Genomic DNA, 17,896 nt, shown 5'->3' on the forward strand with positions numbered 1-17,896 from the left:
TCCACCCTCGTGGGAGGAGGAGAGTCAAATTTTACAGATGGGATCAGACAGAGGAAGGAGGGAGGGGTTATGTAACGAGAGAGGAAGTGCTAAGAATATTAAAGCCAGCCCTGTCTCTCAAACTCTCTTTGTCTTAGAGGTCATTCCATGAAAGGAGAACCATGTTTCTTTAACAATTGATGAAGTGCACTAAGCACAAAGTGACTTATTTATTTTAAATTAAATTTAAACTTACTTTATGTGTATATTTGTGTATACACACATTCATCACTCAATGTGTGTTTTTGGATAGTAACTCTATAAGGCAGTCAATATATACTGTATATACAGTACATTCAATTTTAGTTGTTTAAAAAAATCATCCTGGGATGTACCTCATGTTTTAAGTAGTAAAATAATCTCACAAAGATAATAATAATAATAATACAAAATATTAATAATAATATGAGCAGAAATTTGGATTTGGACCACTTTCAGCTGCAGTACAAGGTATGATGATGATTTGTAAGTACAACAGAGATTGTTTAGGTTTAGGGGATTTTTTTTTTTTTTGTGCACTTAGTCTAGTTTTAAGATTACATACAAAGCGCCATCTAGTGGCTATTAAACAAAAGCAGTAAAGTCAGGATGTGTATTTTTATTTATTTATTTATTAAAAACAAGGCCATCCTTTATACTGACCTGAATATTAAATTTAGATGTAAAGTGCAACACTTAATACTGATGCTTGTTACTGTGTAAATTTACAGTTAAAATCAATCACTTGTGTAAGTGTTAGCCCTAACCCTACACCCACATGCAAACTATATATCTAAAAATGTGTAAAACATTAAGTGGCATCACTTGTGTCCAGCTGCAACATCTAAATAGTGAAATACAAAACAACAACAACAAAAAATCACCTCTATTACTCTGTTACTGATCAAAAATAATGGCTGTTTCATCTGTACATTCACTCGCCACTGGTGACACTGGAGACAGAATTGAGGTTAACGCTGCTCTCCGGTTTAGTACTGAAACTGCCCTTCAACTGTCCTCAGAAGATACACAGCCTCAAAAGTGCAGCTGAAGCTCTGTTGCGTCTGAAGATTAGTTTACCACAGCTGTATGAGTGTGTGGGATGTGTGGAAAACATGATTGTATCAGCATTAGTTCTCTCTAAATGTCACACACACACACACACACACACACACACACACACACACACACACACACACACACACACACACTCATATCTTTTCAATGCAGACTGACATGTGTGTTTGGAGGGGTGTGTGGTGTTATAGAGCTCTTATATGACTCAGACAGAGAATCCTAGCGACTGTGTGTGGGCTTTACTTCAGTTTTTGTGGCCGCAGCATGTCACTAACGTTTCAAGTGCAAACAAAATAAAGCAAATGTGCAGACGGGTTACCGTGATAATATTGACACGTCTGACTGATATTTGGGTTAAATTTTGATGGAGGAAAAAACTATGTAAAAAAAAAAATTAATAAATAAAAAAATGAACAGTTAGGAAAAATGGATGAGTTGAAGTCCTATCACTCAAAAAAGATCTGCTGTGCACAAACTACAATAATATTTTAATGTAGAAAAAGGTGAAATGTGTAGTTTCTGCAACACTAGCAGATCCAAATGGCAGAATATTTACGCATTTGATGGACACTTACGCAATTATTTATAGTGCATTCAATGTATACGTTTTATAGTAGTACGTGTTTCCAGAGCTTTAAACCTTTACCGGGACAGCAAGCAACTACTCCCAGAACATGCTAACAACCACTGGTTACCCTAAATCAACACATCAACAAGTTAGCAATTGCTCAAAAAACCTGTCTAACCGTATAGCAACATACATACAACCACACAACAACATCCTGGAAACCACCCAGAAACTGCATATCCACTTAATAACAAGCATTCACAACACCTTATCAAGCACATAGCAACACCTTTGCACTGACACACAGAACCCTAGCAACCACATAGCAAAATGCTAACATTGAATCAAAACACCTGTACAACAACACTTTGCTATTGCCCTCTAGCAACTGCATTGAAATCTGTTAAAAACCAGCAAGTCACATTATAAACTAAATAGAAACATTAAGTGGCATCACTCTAGTAACCACTGCAATATCTGAATAGCAAAATACAAAAACCAAACAAACAAACAAAAACAATTTTATTACTGATCGAATAATGGTTCTTTCATCTGTGCATTTACTCACCACTGGTGACAATATTGTGCATGAGGCCACTCATAACACCTTAGCAAGTAATGTAATGTGGTAAGATCCTGCCAACAACCCAGTGCACCTTAGATACCACACAGAAATCCTAATAACTGTTTAGAAATGCATTAACATAACCCAGAACACCTTAGCAACCATATAACAACACATTAGCAACCATATAACAAGCACACACAACATCGTATCATTTGCATAGATACACTATTGAATTTGAGAACCAAAACACTAGAAATCACAAAAAGCACTAACAACCACACAGAACACCTTAGAACCTATATAACAGGGCATCTGCCCTCATAATAACACTTTAGAAACAACATAGTAAAATCCTTTCAACAGGCCAGAATACCATAAATAACTCCCAGAAATTCTAGCAACTGTAGAGAAATGCATTGTCAATATCTCAGAACACCTTAGCAACCATATAACAACAACATCTATGGCCCTAGCAACTGCATTGCAATGAGCTAAAACCAGCCAGAACACATTATCAACTGCATAGCAACAACGCAGAACACCCTAACAACTGCATAGCAACATACTAACAAACATTCACAACACCTTATCAAACCTGTAACAAAACCTTGCAAGAGATACAAAACTCTATAGCCAAGGTCTAACTTCCACTCAGAACACCTTAGCAACAAAGCAATGACCTAGCAACAACACACAACACTCTAATAACAGCAAAGCATTGTGCTAACATCCACTCCTAACACCTTAGCAAGTAATGTAATGTAGTGTAGTAACATCCTGCCAACAACCCAGTTCTCCCTAGATACCACCCAAAAATCTTAGCAACTGTTTAAAAATGCATTAATGTAACCCAGAACACCTTAGCAACCATATAACAACACCCTGGCATCTACCCTAGAAACTGCATTGCAACATGATAAAAAACAGTCAGAACACATTATCAACTGCATAGCAGTGCCCTAGCAACCACCCAGAACACTATATCAACTGCATAGCAACAAACTAACAAACACTCACAACACATTATCAATATATCAATAGAAACACTCTTGCACCAAGACACAAAAGCCTAGCAACCATATAGCAAAGCTCTAACAACAACTCAGAACACCTTAGCAATTGCATAGCAACATCCTGGCAACAACCCACAACAATGGCATTGCACTGTTTTAACTGTTCGCTGTTTAGAAAGGCATTAACACAGAACAGCTTAGCTTATGACTAGATCCTGGCTTCTATCATAGAAACTGCATAGCAGTACACAACCAATCACATAGAACGTCTTAGCAACAGCGTGGTTGCCCTGGCAACCACCCAGAACACCCTAGCATCTTCTTAGCAATGTGCTAACAACCACACAAAATACCTCAGCAGCTGCACAGGAACATCTTGCTAACCACCAGAACCTAGCACCCCATAAATCCTTGCAACTGTATACAAATTCAGAATGCTTTAGCAGCCATTTAACAACACCCTGGCATCTACCCTAGCAACTGCATTACAACATGCTAAAAACCAGTCAGAACACTTAATCTAATGCATAGCAACAGCCCAAGAACATTATAGAAACTGCACAGCAATTAAAGGGATAGTTCACCAAAAAATCATTTACTCACCCTCATGTGGATTCGAACCTGAATGAGTTTCTTTGTTCTGCTGAACGCAAAGGAAGATATTTTGAAGAGTGTTTGTAACCAAAAGTTGTGGAGCACCATTGACTTCCATAATATGGAAAAAAAATACTACAGAAGTCAATGGTGCGCCACAACTGTTTGGTTACCCATATTTTTCAAAATATCTTCTTTTGTGTTCAGCAGAAAAAAGAAATTCATACAGATTTGCCACAACTTGATATGATAAAAGAATTTTCATTTTTGGGTGAACTATCCCTTTAACTAACCGTGCGTTCACACTGCCGCCGGCGAGCATCAAAGTGAGCATCAAAGTGATGCCGCCGGCATCAAAATGACAGGAAGTCATTCGTTTTCAATGTGAGCCGGCGGCGAGCTCCGGCGAGAGCGGCGCGGCACGTCTTGGACGTTGACAGCGTCGAGGAGGGTTGAAGTTAGGTCAACTTTATGGTAATGAGCTATGATGCGGTTCAGCAGCAACCAATCGGAATGTAGAGGTCCTCGCTTCAGAGGATTCCGATTGGTTGCCCCAACTTGTCATTTACTTTGACCCCAGTGGCGGTTTCAACGCACAGTACAGTGTTGTTGGCAGGCCAGCCAAGGCGAATTTTGACGCTCTCACCGGCGGCGGTGTGAAGACACACGGTAACAAGCACTCAAAACACCTTATCAAATGTATAGCAATGACGTCACGCGGCAGCGCTTCCGGGTCCTAATGCTCTATCCCATACCACAAGAAAACAACAAATGATGCTAATATACATACACGATGTGGTGTAATACTACAAAAAATATATAATTATAACCTTTATCTCCATACCAAAATTCCAGATGGCCAGACAATGATTCATCTTTTATAAGTCGTTAAAATATTAATATCTGTGACGCTGTGAGCATGGAGACTGTTGTGTACACTGTAAGTATTTAAAATGTTTAACTTTTTTTAAATGATTGATGTTTAAAATGAATAAATAGCACTCATAAACAGCCGTCGATGGCATTCTCAAGTGAAACGAGTAGAGGGTTGGACCCGGAAACGGCGTTCCTTACGTCACGACTTAACAAGCGGATACCCTTGCATGAGACACAAAACCCTAGCAACTACATAGTCCTTAATGTCCACTGCAGTCTCAAAAGTCTGGCCAGTTGAAAATACTTAAAATAACTAAGTTTGCTGCGATCAGTAGATCCTTTTCCTATTTAGCCCCTAAACTCTGGAACAGCTTCCTACTCTTGTTTGGGAGAAAGACACACTCTGTCAGTTTAAGCAAATGTGGTTAATTCCTCCCCCTAATTAGTTCTCATCACTAGATACCAACAGTGCTACTGATGTTCTTTGCTCCACTCTAACAGCTTGTGTAGACAACTTTTATCCCCTTTCATCCAGGGCTGCATTTCCCAAAAGTATCACTAGCCTAAGCTGATCATAGAACCATTGCCTCCAATGGAGCTACAATCAACTTAGGCTTAAGATGCTTTTGGGAAACGCTACCCAGGCCATTCTGCTCCTCCCCTTCCACCCCCTGGCTATCTGATGTTCTTCGTGAGCATTGTTCTAAACTCAGGGCAGCAGAGAGAAAGTGGCACAACTGGAAAGATCCCACTGACCTTAGTTTGTATCAGTCACTACTCGCTTCTTTCTCTACAAATGTCTCCAGTGCTAAAACAACTCTCTACCACAACAAAATTAACAATCCTTCTGACTCTCAGAGCTTTTTAAAACCTTTTCCTCACTTCCTTGTCCTCCTTTTCCCCCTCCTTCTTCAACTCTAACAGCTGACGACTTTGCCACATTCTTCATAAATAAAACAACAACCATCAGTGGCCAATTCTCCACACCAAAAACTGACAAATACATCTTAACAGCAAACACACACACTCTCCCCTCCTTCTCTCTGCTCTCAGAGGCAGAAGTCTCCAAACTCATCCTTTCCAATCACCATACTACTTATTCGCTTGATCCTATACCCACTCATCTTATTCAAGCCATTTCTTCTTCAGTTGTACCTGCACTCACTTACATCAACAACACATCTCTTCACACTGGTACCTTTCCCAGAGCATTTAAGCAGACTCGGATAACCCCACTGTTTCAGAAATACACTTTATAACTAGCACTTTTAGAAAACTACAGGCCGGTATCCCTTCTTCAATTCAATGCTAAGACACTTGAGCAAGTCATGTTCAACCAAGTCTCTACCTTTCCACAAATAACTACATGCTGGACAACAACCAGTCTGGCTTCAAAAGCGGCCACTCAACCGAGACTGCCTTGCTCTCGGTTATTGAAACTCTGAGACTGGCAAGAGCAGCTTCCAAATCATCAGTACCTACAATCTTGCTGGATCTGTCCACTGCTTTTGACATGGTTAACCAGCAGATCCCCCTGTCAACCCTCACGACAATGGGCATCTCAGAAACTGCACTCCAGTGGTTCAAGTCTTACCTCTCAGGTAGGTCCTTCAGGGTGTCTTGGAGGGATGATGTGTCTAAGTTGTAACATCTAGCTACTGGGATGCCTCAGGGCTCCGTGATTGGACCACTTCTATTCTCCATCTACATGATATCACTAGGATCTGTCATTTAGAAACATGTTTTTTTCTTATCACTGCTATGCCGATGACACACAACTTTTTGGACTGGATGAAGGACCACCACCTTCAACTTAACCTTGCAAAGACAGAACTGCTTGTGATCTCGGCCAACACAACACTTCAGCGCAACTTCCTCATTCAGCTAGGTTTGTCATCCAAAACAGCCAGGAACCTTGGAGTTGTGATTGATGATATGTTAAACTTCACAGACCACATTGCTAGAACAGCCTGGTCCTGCAGATTTGCCTTATACAACATTAGGAAGATCAGGCCCTTCCTATCGGAGCATGCTACACAACTCCTTGTCCAAGCTCCTTGTCTATCGAGACTGAACTATTGTAATGATCTTTTGGCAGGCCTTCCACCATGTACTGTCAAACCTCTGTAACAGATCCAGAAAACAGCAATGAAAGTGGTCTTTAACAAGCCCAAGTGAGCACACATCACACCTTCATTAATTTGCACTGGTTGCCAATAGCCACTGGCATCAAATTCAAGGCACTGATGTTTTCCTACAGAATGACCACTGGCTCTGCCCATACCTAAACTCACTAATCACCACTCACTACAGACTTATGTGCCCTTCAGAAGCTTTTGTTCTGTAGTGACATTCCAAAAGGGCAACAAAAAAAAAATCAATTTCACAGATCTGGATTTTTGCTGGCTGGTGGAATGACCTGCCTAACTAAACCCAAGCAGCTGAGTCTTTAGCCACTTTCAAGAAATGGCTAAAGATACATCTATTGTTTATTTAGAGCTGCTTTACCTTGTTTGCATCATTGATCATTACTTTTCTGTTTATTATTGTAAAGCTGCTATGAAATGTATAATGCTATTTAAAAAAGATGAAACCTTAGAAAACCTTACCTACTTCATAACAACACCCTGTCGTCCACCCTAGCAACATGCTAACAATCACACAATTGTGAATTGTGGGGACATTCCATAGGTGTAATGGTTTTATACTGTACAACCCATATTTTCTATCGCCCTACACTACCCCTACCCCTAAACCTACCCATCACAGAAAACTGTGCAAATTTTTTACTTTCTCAAAAAAAGCTCATTCTGTATGATTTATAAGCCTTTTGAAAAATGGGGACATGGGGTAATGTCCTCATAAGACACCCTCTCCTTGTAATACCTATGTCATACCCATGTAATACCTATGTCATTGTAATACCTATGTCATACCCATTATACAAATTTGTTTCCTGATATGTCACAAAAACACACGCACACACACACACACACACACACACACACACACACACACACACACACACACACACACACACACACACACACACACACACACACACACACACACACACACACACACACACTTAGCACCATCAGCTACACAAAACACCTTAGCAACAGCACAGGAACATCCTGCCAACGACCCAGAACAACCTAACACCCCAGAAATCCTAGCAACCGTATACAAACTCAGAACACCTTAGCAACTATGTAACAACACCTTGGTTTCTATACCCAGAACACACTGACATCATTTGCACAGACAAGCACCACACACAAAAAGTAATTTTTGCAGTTCTGCTTGGCACCATTAGTGTAAATAATACTGTAAAGCAACTCTATAGCTACATATAAACTATGAAATGTATTGAAAAGAGAATCGGTGTACTAACAGAAGAGAGAGAGAGAGAGAGAGAGAGAGAGAGAGTGCAAGCATCAGCGTCAGACAGAGTTGAGAGGAGAGTGGGAGAGACTGAGAGAGAGTAGGAGGAATGAAAATAAGAGTTTATATGCAAGTCAGCATCACAACTGGATGCACAGCATTTCATCAGCACAGACCCTTATGTTACATAAAGCAAGGGGTGTCTAGAGGTAAGATAAATCTTTAATAATGTGTTTTGGGTGCAGTGGTACTTCTTTTATAATTGATAATTCATTTTATATAGTCGAAAAATTAGCACTATAAAATGTTGTTTCATGAACGTTAATTTCAAATTTGCAGTAATATGAATATATTTAAGCACATGTTGTTGTTTTAAAACTATTTAAAAATAGTTCAATTAAGTTGTTTCATTTCATTTTTCATTTCATAACACATTTGCTTTCACAAGTCAGCCTACATTATTTCATTTGCATGTAATGCACAGTTGCATATTTAGCTTTAGAGGGAGCAGTATGATATTACCAGAGCCAGAACATCCTCTTTAACAATAAGCAAGGTATATTGTGGTTATGTGCTGTCCTAACTGTTTAAACAATTGTCAGTTGTTTATGCAACTCTGATTAGGTTTTAGCATCAATTCCATGAAAAATATTCACTTGTGCATGCAATAATCAGCTGTTAGCTGTCCTACAGCAATGAGCAATTCTTGTATTTGCATATCCCTCATTCAAATAAGCCATTTGGTTCTGATGTTTTGTATAGTATTGCCTAAGAGGCTGTTATTGAAAATGGTCTCTTTATGTTCTAAAGTAAAATGCATGTGTAGATTGAGGGCTATAAATATTGAATGACAGTATTAGTCATTTCATTTGAATAGACAGCTAAGGAATTTGAATAGGTAAATACCTCTTTCCACACAGTTCATACATCATTGATAATATGAGATAAGTATGTTTTTTTTCTGACACCGTGGGAATTGAAAACTTTCATAAGTCAAACATTTGGGTTCAAAGTCAAAAGAAACGGACCAATTGTATCCCATTCAGAAATTAGATCAAACAGATATTTAGTTGTTCTTAATTTACTTCATTCCAAAACAGTGTGTATTTGTAACCTTTCCTATGTCATAGTTATTTCACTCTTAACCCTTGTAGCAGTCACATGCACTGTTATTATGGAAAATTTGTAGCCATAGAAACGCCCTGACACGGGGGCAGACTGACGTTTGTAGACTAAAAGCTAGTGTGAGGCAGGTCGTCTGGTGCTGAATGCTGTTATTAGTGTACCATTAAGTTATCAAATTGTTAGTGAAGAGGCACTTATAAAGTATAGAGCACTGTTTCCACAGCGTTACACTAGGACAAAAAAAGAAATGATCCAGCAGTTAAAGGAAATATTAAGAAACATTAAGAAGAAGCCATGCAATAAAGCTTATTTCTATAAAAATAACACTATACCTTGATAGTAGCCCTACCCACCATGTCATGAAAAACAGTATTATGTATTTTTGCATAAAAACATGAAATGCACTTTTTAAGTAATCTGATGTATTTCTGGGTGAAACAGGATATTCATAGAAAGAAAACGTAAGACAAGGCTTGATTTTATTTGAATTAATTGGATCATGAAGTTAGTCGGAGTCAAGTCTTTGGAAAGAAAGCATTACAAAATAAGAAGGATAGACTGTAGTTACTCAATCGTTTCCTTCACAGACAGATCTAGTTATTACATTTACATAAAAGTTTACAAAGTCATTTTTTATATGAAATAACATGGACTGATGAATAATGAGACCAGGAACATGCATTAAGACAGGTCTAATTTGATTTTATGTTGAATTTAAAGTAATTTTTGTTTTTTTTCTTTAGCTGATACAACAGTGGTCATATATTTATACTGACATCTATTGGCGTAAATGCAGCATTACACAAAAGCTAAAATTGCCATTGTCATTGCTGTTGTAGAAAATTCCCATGCATAATTAATTGTCACCCAATATTTATTTATTGTTCCCATTACATGCATATCTGAAAAAAGTGCCTTCTAAAAGTAAAAAACAGTAAGTTGCATAATATACTGCATATTTAAGTTTAAAAAAAATTTTCTTTTTTTTTCTTTTTTGCATTTTACGACTTAATATGGTATAGCTGTTGCCGAAAGGTTTCACTACAAACAGATCAATCACTAACATAAGCTAATTTACATTTTCTCCTCTTTTTTCTTTTTCAGAAATTCTTAGCACTGAAAGCCACCCAACAGTTCTCCAGTTAGTGTGATACCATAATCTCCTTAGATTCCTAAATCAATTTACCCATCACAACAACTCAACGAACTATTAAAACCTTGAATGCTCAGCTGAACTCTAAGCATCCAGCAAGAGTTGATGCCCTAATAATAATGTTTTCTGAAATCATCTCAAATGGTCTTTCCCATAATCAAATGTCCACCGTAAACAATTCGTAAACTGTTCTTGACATCTTCTCGACAATCACTAAGCAAGTCATTTTAAAGAGATAAAGAGGAGGAACAACATATTATTTCTGTCAAATGTGATACTGTACAGTCTTTGTTGTGCTCATGGCAAAAAATACAGGTTCCTTCTCAGTTTTAGAAAAATGGGATTCTGTACCAAATTCCAACGAACAGTCATCCGAACACGTTTTTAAAACACCTTCACCCTTTTGGAATCAGGAATTAATATTCAGAAGACCTAGACATGTCCGGGAATCCACACCTGATATTGTCACAGATGCATTTAACTTATATAATTACAGGTGTGATTTAGGCTCTGTCACAACTCCTGACATCTCTTGTGTTATTGGAGCGAATCAGATCCACCCTTCACTGAGTCAGAACCCTACTAGCAGTAGATATCTGCCTCCTTCATCAAAATTATTTGTAACTGACCCAAATACGCTGCATAGTATTGGAAGGGGTACTTCATACTGGAGTTATTTAACTCCAGAAGTCGGACATGGACTTGTCAAAGGTTTCAGAAAGCTGCAAAATCCACAAATCGACCCATCAGCTTCATATTTCTATACAGGGGTTGTTAGGGATGTTCTAAAAAGAGACATTCCACCTGAAGAAGTCAAAATGTGCATGCAAAAGGAGAGACCGAGGTATTCACATTGGTACCACAAACCACAAAGTCAAAGAATCTGCTCCAAAAGAGACAGTGAGAGACATTGTCTGAAAAACAACCCACTGCTAGGTTCTCTGCTATATACAGATTCTAATAAAGAACATTTTAAACAAAACACAATGTACAACCATCACCAGCCGCTTGATTTGAACCGTTCTACTCATGCTGTGCCTGAAGAATCAAAGTGGCAAAGTGAAAAGCAAACAAGAGACGAGCTTCCCCTACTGGTCTGGAGAGGAGATGCAGAAAAGCACAATTACCAACCAAACACTAACACACCCTCTAAATCCTCCTCCTCGGCCCTATGGATTCTCCGTCGCTTTGTAGAAGGCTCTTTGGTGGAGCTTGAAGGTGGTCGACTGAAGCGGGTGGAGGATTTAAGGACAGAGGATTTGGAGCAGTGTGCTCAATTACATCCTGAGCTGATGCTGAAACGTTTCACTGTGTTAAAGATCACACCTTCACACACACCTGCGCTCTCTTGTTTGCATGTGAAGATTGAGCATGACCACTCACTGGTAAGCAAACACATGGAACAGAAAATACTTCTAATATGCAGCATATTGAGGAATAAGTAAATCTTACTATTCCAACCATCTTCTGTGAAACACAAAAGATGTGTTCTGCCAAGGATCTATTTTTTTTAAACACTAAATGGAAGGACATAAGGAGTAAATTATGACATAAAATTATTTTAAATTATAATGTTATTTTCAGGATGAACTATTCCTTTAATGTATATTTTTTTTTCTCTGCAGTTGTCTCTGGAGGTGAGTGAAGAGCTGCCTTTCTTCGTTTGTGGCCATGGCTGGTCCTCCTGTAACCCTCAACACACAAGTCAATCCTGCAGACTACAATGCCACCAACTAAAGGTGGGTGATGTGTGCTTGGCACTGACGCATATGCCCGCATCTTCATCACAACCTGCCAATCAGGGCCTAACTGAAGTGGGATGGAGATCACTTGGTCCCGAAGTGTCATGCCGAAAAGAAGCCCACACCACAGATAAAAGATAGTTCAAGAAAGAGACACTTAACAGCACCTGAGTTCAGGGAAATTTCTAAGATACACCCACATCAAAGATTGAGCAAATAAAAGCTGAATTATATATTGATGAATTATAACAAAAAAGTTTTTTTTTATTTTATTTATTATTATAAGAATTACATTCCAAAAATTGTTTTATTGTACATAAGTCTGTGTACATTGTAACTGCCATCTTTTGCATATATGTATATGTACAGAGTAACTGCAAGTGTTACCAAATCAATTACACTACCATTAGTTTGGTGTCACTGAGATTTATTGTCACACTTTATATGAGGTTTACTTTGTACTACTATGTGCTTGCATTCCCAAAAAAATAAAATAAATAAATAAATAAATAAAAATGTTAGGGACAATGTACTTATTGAGTTTATGTTGTATTGCAAACGCCTTTGCTGCTATTGAGGTGCGATACAGTAAGATTAAAGGGTTAGTTCACCCAAAAGAAATTCTGTAATTAATTACTCACCCTCATGTCATTCCAAACCCCTTTATTTATCTTCAGAACACAAATGAAGATATTTTTGATGAAACCTGAGAGCTTTCTGTCCCTCCATAGACAGCTACGTGACTACCACTTTGACGCTTCAAAAAGTTCATAAAGAGATCGTAAAACTAATTAAAATGAATTGAGTGGTTTAGTCCAAATTTTCTGGAGACACAATCGCTTTATATGATGAACAGTCTGAATTTAGGCTTTTATTCACATATAAGCATGCATCAACTCACATATCAGTTGTGGTAAAAGAAAGCTCAAGCACGTTAGCTTGATGTGCGAAAATATCTTCATATGTGTTCCGAAAATGAACGAAAGTTTTACAGGTTTGGAACGACATGTGAGTGAGTGTGAGTAATTAATGACAAAAAATCCCTTTAAAGGGTTAGTTCACCCAAAAATGAAAATTCTGTCATTTATTACTCACCCTCGTGACGTTTTACACCCATAAGACCTTTGTTCATCTTCGGAACACAAATTAAGATATTTTAGTTGAAACCCGATGGCTCTGTAAGGCCTCCATAGGAAGCAATGACACTTCCTCTCTCAAGACCCATAAAGGTACTAAAAACATATTTAAATCGGTTCATGTGAGCACAGTGGTTCAATATTAATATTATAAAGCGACGAGAATATTTTTGGTGCGCCAAAAAAAACAAATAAAAATATAGCTGCAAGCAGCAATTACGGGGCCAAGCACAAAAACAGCACAAGAAGCCAGCCAACATGGCTGTGAGCATCAGACCAACAGCAGCAGTGAGCAATTAAAGACCTATTAAGATCATTTTAGGTAAAAGAGCTGAAAAATGATCAAAAATTAGGATTTACTGGTTCATCCCTTTTGACCAATAGGTGGCGCTGTGACCAAATTAATGTGATATGGTCAGAGTGAGGTGACAATGACACTTGCAAAGTTTGGTGTCAATATGTCAAAGCATTGCAGAGATACAGCTTCAAGAGTCGTTTTTGCATCATGCCTCAGATTTGTTGCTCCGGTGTACGAAAACAGTTTGACATATCGACTTGAAATCCATAACTTTTTGTCTGCATGGTCTGAAAATGATACGGTTCGATTTTGGTGAAAATCGGAGCAACAGTCTAGGAAGAGTTAGAAAAAGTATGTTTTTAAAGAAAAACAATATGGTGGACAGGAAGTTCAGCCGACTATAGCAAATTTGATATCCGTGTTCTCGGCATGACCCAAGGAATCTACTGAGACCAGTTTCATTACAATTGGTTAATATATTCAAACGTTATTAACATTTTTGTAAATTTCATAATAACTTTTGACCACAAGGTGGCGCTGGTCCGAAACTTCTCAGGCTCCTTCAGGGCATTGTGCTGATGACCCATACCAAGTTTCGTAACGATACTTGAATGCGTTCATAAAATACAGCATTCTAGCACAAAATTCAAAATGGCCGACGGCCAAAATGGTTGAAATGGGAAAATTGGATATCATTCGACTCGGCATGACTCCCCGAATCCAACGAGACCAAAGTTATGATTTTTGGACAAACCCAGCTGAAGTTATAAGCGAAAATATCAATTTTTCATATTTCCGCACCAGTAGGTGGCACTGCTCCGAACATGATGCCTCAATGTTTTACAGGTTTGGAACGACATGAGTGTGAGTAATTAATGACAAAAAATCGGTCTAGGAGGAGTTCGAAAAAGTAGGTTTTTAAAGAAAAACAATAAAGGGTTTATGGCAAATTTGTTCACATGAACCAAAACTGAAAGTTTCATTCAATGAGTTAAAAAAGTGTTATTCATTTTTGAAAATTTTGTTATAATTTAGGTGGCGCTGTTCCGAAACTCACCCTTGAGTGCCATACGTTTTACACGTAAAATACCGCACAAAATTCAAAAAGACCTTTGATATCATTAATCAGCTTCCAACGAGACCAAATTTATGATTTTTGGAACACAAATTAAGATATTTTAGTGCGCCGAAACACTGATGCCTCAATCCGATGGCAAGTTTGGTCTGAATATGATAAAGCGTTGAGCCTTATGCCTCCATCAATTCGTTCGCTTGTTTTACGACGGTTTGAGCAACTTGACACTTCGGCATTGTCTCTCTGGTTCAAGATCCATAAAGGTTTTTCAGAAAAACTGACGGAAAATGACGGCAAACATTCGAATTTGACCCAAAATCAGAGGGTTAGCCCATGTCAAAAGTTATTAGCATAAACATAAGCAACTTTGGTTCAATATTAGAATATTATGGACAAAGGTCAGTCCTCTAACTGTGTGCCAAATTTCACAACTTTCCCGTAAGATGGGCTGCCATAGATTCAAGAGCGGAAGAAGAATAATTAAGCGTACGGAACGCCAACAATAACAATAGGTGCCTAAGCACCTTCGGTGCTTGGCCCCTAATAACGACTTATTTAGTGATGTCCGATTTCAAAACACTGCTTCATGAAGCATCGGAGCATAAATGAATCAGTGTATCGAATCATGATTCAGATCGCGTGTCAAACTGCCAACGGCTGAAATCACGTGACTCCAAACAGCAGATTCGATACACTGATTCATTTATGATCCGATGCTTCCTGAAGCAGTGTTTTGAAATCTGACATCACTAAATAAGTGGTTATTTTGTTCGTTTTTTTTGGCGCACCAAAAATATTCTCGTCGCTTTATAATATTAATATTGAACCACTGTTCTCACATGAACCGATTTACATATGTTTTTAGTAACTTTATGGATCTTGAGAGAGGAAGTGTCATTGCCTCATGGAGCCATCGGAGTTCAACTAAAATATCTTAATTTGTGTTCCGAAGATTAACGGAGGTCTTACGGGTGTAGAATGGCATGAGGGTAAGTAATAAATGACAGAATTTTCATTTTTGGGTGAACTAACCCTTTAAGGTAAGGATTGGTGGTATGGGTATGTTTAAGGGTGGGAAAGGGTCAACAGTGTAATTATAGATGTAATTACAGAAATGAATTACAGCTGTAAAAAATACAATGTAAAAAAATACAATGTAAAAACAATAAGTGCACTGTATCTGTCACAGTTCTTATTTTCAGTTTTCATGGACTTTTAGTTTGTTTTCATTAGTTCCTGTGTTCCTTTGTTTGATTTCCCCACTTATCCTTTGTTTCTATGGTTACAGGTTATTAGTTTGTTGAGTTCAGCTGTGTTTGATTAATTATCTTGTTTGAATCTGCACTTAAGTTCCAGTTCTTTTCTCAGTTCACTGTCAGTTGTTGTTTGTGTACACACTGTTACGCCTTATGACCTGCTTGTGGATTAAACCTTGTTTATTTTGAATCTGCCTTCATCTTCAGTATTGTGACAGTATCAAATGATTAATTTAAATATAAAGTGGGACCAGATGTATATATTTTTTAAAGAAATTAATATTTTATTTAGCAAGGATGCATTAAAATGATCAAAAGTGACAGTAAATACTTTTACATTGTTACAAAAAATATATATACTTCAAATAAATGCTGTACTTTTGAATGTTCTATTCATTCAAAGATTCCTGAAAATATTAAATAAATAAATCATGATTTCTGCAAAAATATAAAACAGCACAGCTGTTTTCAGTATTGATAATAATAAGAAACATTTCTTGAGCCAAATCAGCATATTAGTAATTAGAGTAATGGCTGCTGAAAATTCAGATTTGCCATCACAGGAATTAATTACAATTTAAAATATATTATTATAAGACATAATTATTTTATAAAATGTAATAATATTTTACAAGTATACTGTCTACTGTTTTGTTACTGCAATTTTTGATTAAATAAATGCCATATTGGTGAGCATAAGATACTTCTTTCAAAGATATATATATAAAAAAAAAAAAAAAAATCTAATCAACCCCAAATGTTTTGAACAGTAGTTTATTTAGTTACAAAATACATATCAGACCTTCTTACAACAAATTCCATATTTCAAAAATATTTGTATTACAATCGTTACTTTTTTATTTTTGCAGTGTATAATTAATTTCCTGTAAGCTCACACACTGGTGCGTAATCTATAGCTTGGTGGTAATCTATATTCTAGTGTACTTCTAAAAACTGATAAAAAATAAACAGCATATATACACAAGAAAATATTTATGACATCATTTCCTTCTAAGTGATGTATACATATTTTGGGTGTAATGAAATGCCCTCTAGAATGTATTTCTGCATTTTGTAGCATGTATATAGTATGCAACCCACAGATGTTTATAATATCTGTGGGAAACTCTGTTAGCTCTCCCGTTCAGTTGTACGTGACTTCATGATATAAATGGATGCCACTATAGCTGAATTAAACATGCAATATAATGAGCGCATAACAATAATGTAGCATACTACTGCTTGAACTATTTGCATAATGCATACTGTTTTACACCCTATTTGTAAAAGATAGTAGGCAGAAAATAGGTGTATGTAATATACTTGTATTCTTTTCTGAACAAGGGAGTCTATGCAATTCCTAATGCCTAGAGGGTTAATCATTAACATTCTCATGTCCACCCCATAAGCAAAAGCTCTCCAGTAAAACAACACAAAACATCTAATTTAATAGAATATTTACATTTGCATTGTTTGATTAATGTGAAGTGGTCACTTTGTGTTTTTTTAATATTGCAATTTTCATAATGATAAAACATATTTTCTGCACAACATTGAAAAACACAATGTATGGCATATAATATGTTTTTCAGTTCTCCAAACATCTGGTTTCGAAAGTCATCTTTTCCATCACTGGAGCCTCTTTTTAACGCACCACTACAATGTTGTATTGTATCGACATTATTAAGAACAGCTGCACGGGTCACATTTTCGTCTGCCAAAATCTATCGCACCTGCTCCTCTTTAGACAGTTTTATTCATTTCATTTTATCATTTGATTTATTCCCAGTGTTCAGATCATAACCAAATGCTCTCCCCTGATACCGCCCACCTGCTGGCTTGGCCGCTCTTCACAGGCGAGGACGAGCTAAGCGATGACTCTGATACTGCAGGTGGACACGTACTGCAATACTGACACATGACATGAGTTGTCAGACACACAAATGTTGGTACACTTCATTATGAGGACTTACCATATGCAATGGTTTTTATACTGAGCTAATGATTATT

The 17,896-nt window shown here is 37.4% G+C and overlaps 1 protein-coding gene across 2 annotated transcripts; it reads left to right on the forward strand.

Moving 5' to 3' along the window:
* Positions 1–8,185: 8,185 nt before the first annotated feature.
* On the forward strand, positions 8,186–12,715 carry LOC125257211. 2 transcript variants are annotated; one of them, XM_048173680.1, is made up of 3 exons: positions 8,186–8,310; positions 10,331–11,764; positions 12,005–12,715. In XM_048173680.1, the coding sequence occupies exons 2-3, from the start codon at positions 10,679–10,681 to the stop codon at positions 12,260–12,262; spliced, it is 1,344 nt and encodes a 447-aa protein (XP_048029637.1). In that variant the 5' UTR covers positions 8,186–8,310; positions 10,331–10,678; the 3' UTR covers positions 12,263–12,715. The 2 variants fall into 2 exon arrangements, with proteins under 2 accessions (XP_048029637.1, XP_048029636.1); XM_048173679.1 differs by lacking the exon at positions 8,186–8,310 and adding an exon at positions 8,338–10,160.
* Positions 12,716–17,896: the final 5,181 nt, after the last annotated feature.

This window comes from Megalobrama amblycephala, linkage group LG21 (genome assembly GCF_018812025.1).
Source record: "Megalobrama amblycephala isolate DHTTF-2021 linkage group LG21, ASM1881202v1, whole genome shotgun sequence".
NCBI classification, from domain to species: domain Eukaryota; kingdom Metazoa; phylum Chordata; class Actinopteri; order Cypriniformes; family Xenocyprididae; genus Megalobrama; species Megalobrama amblycephala.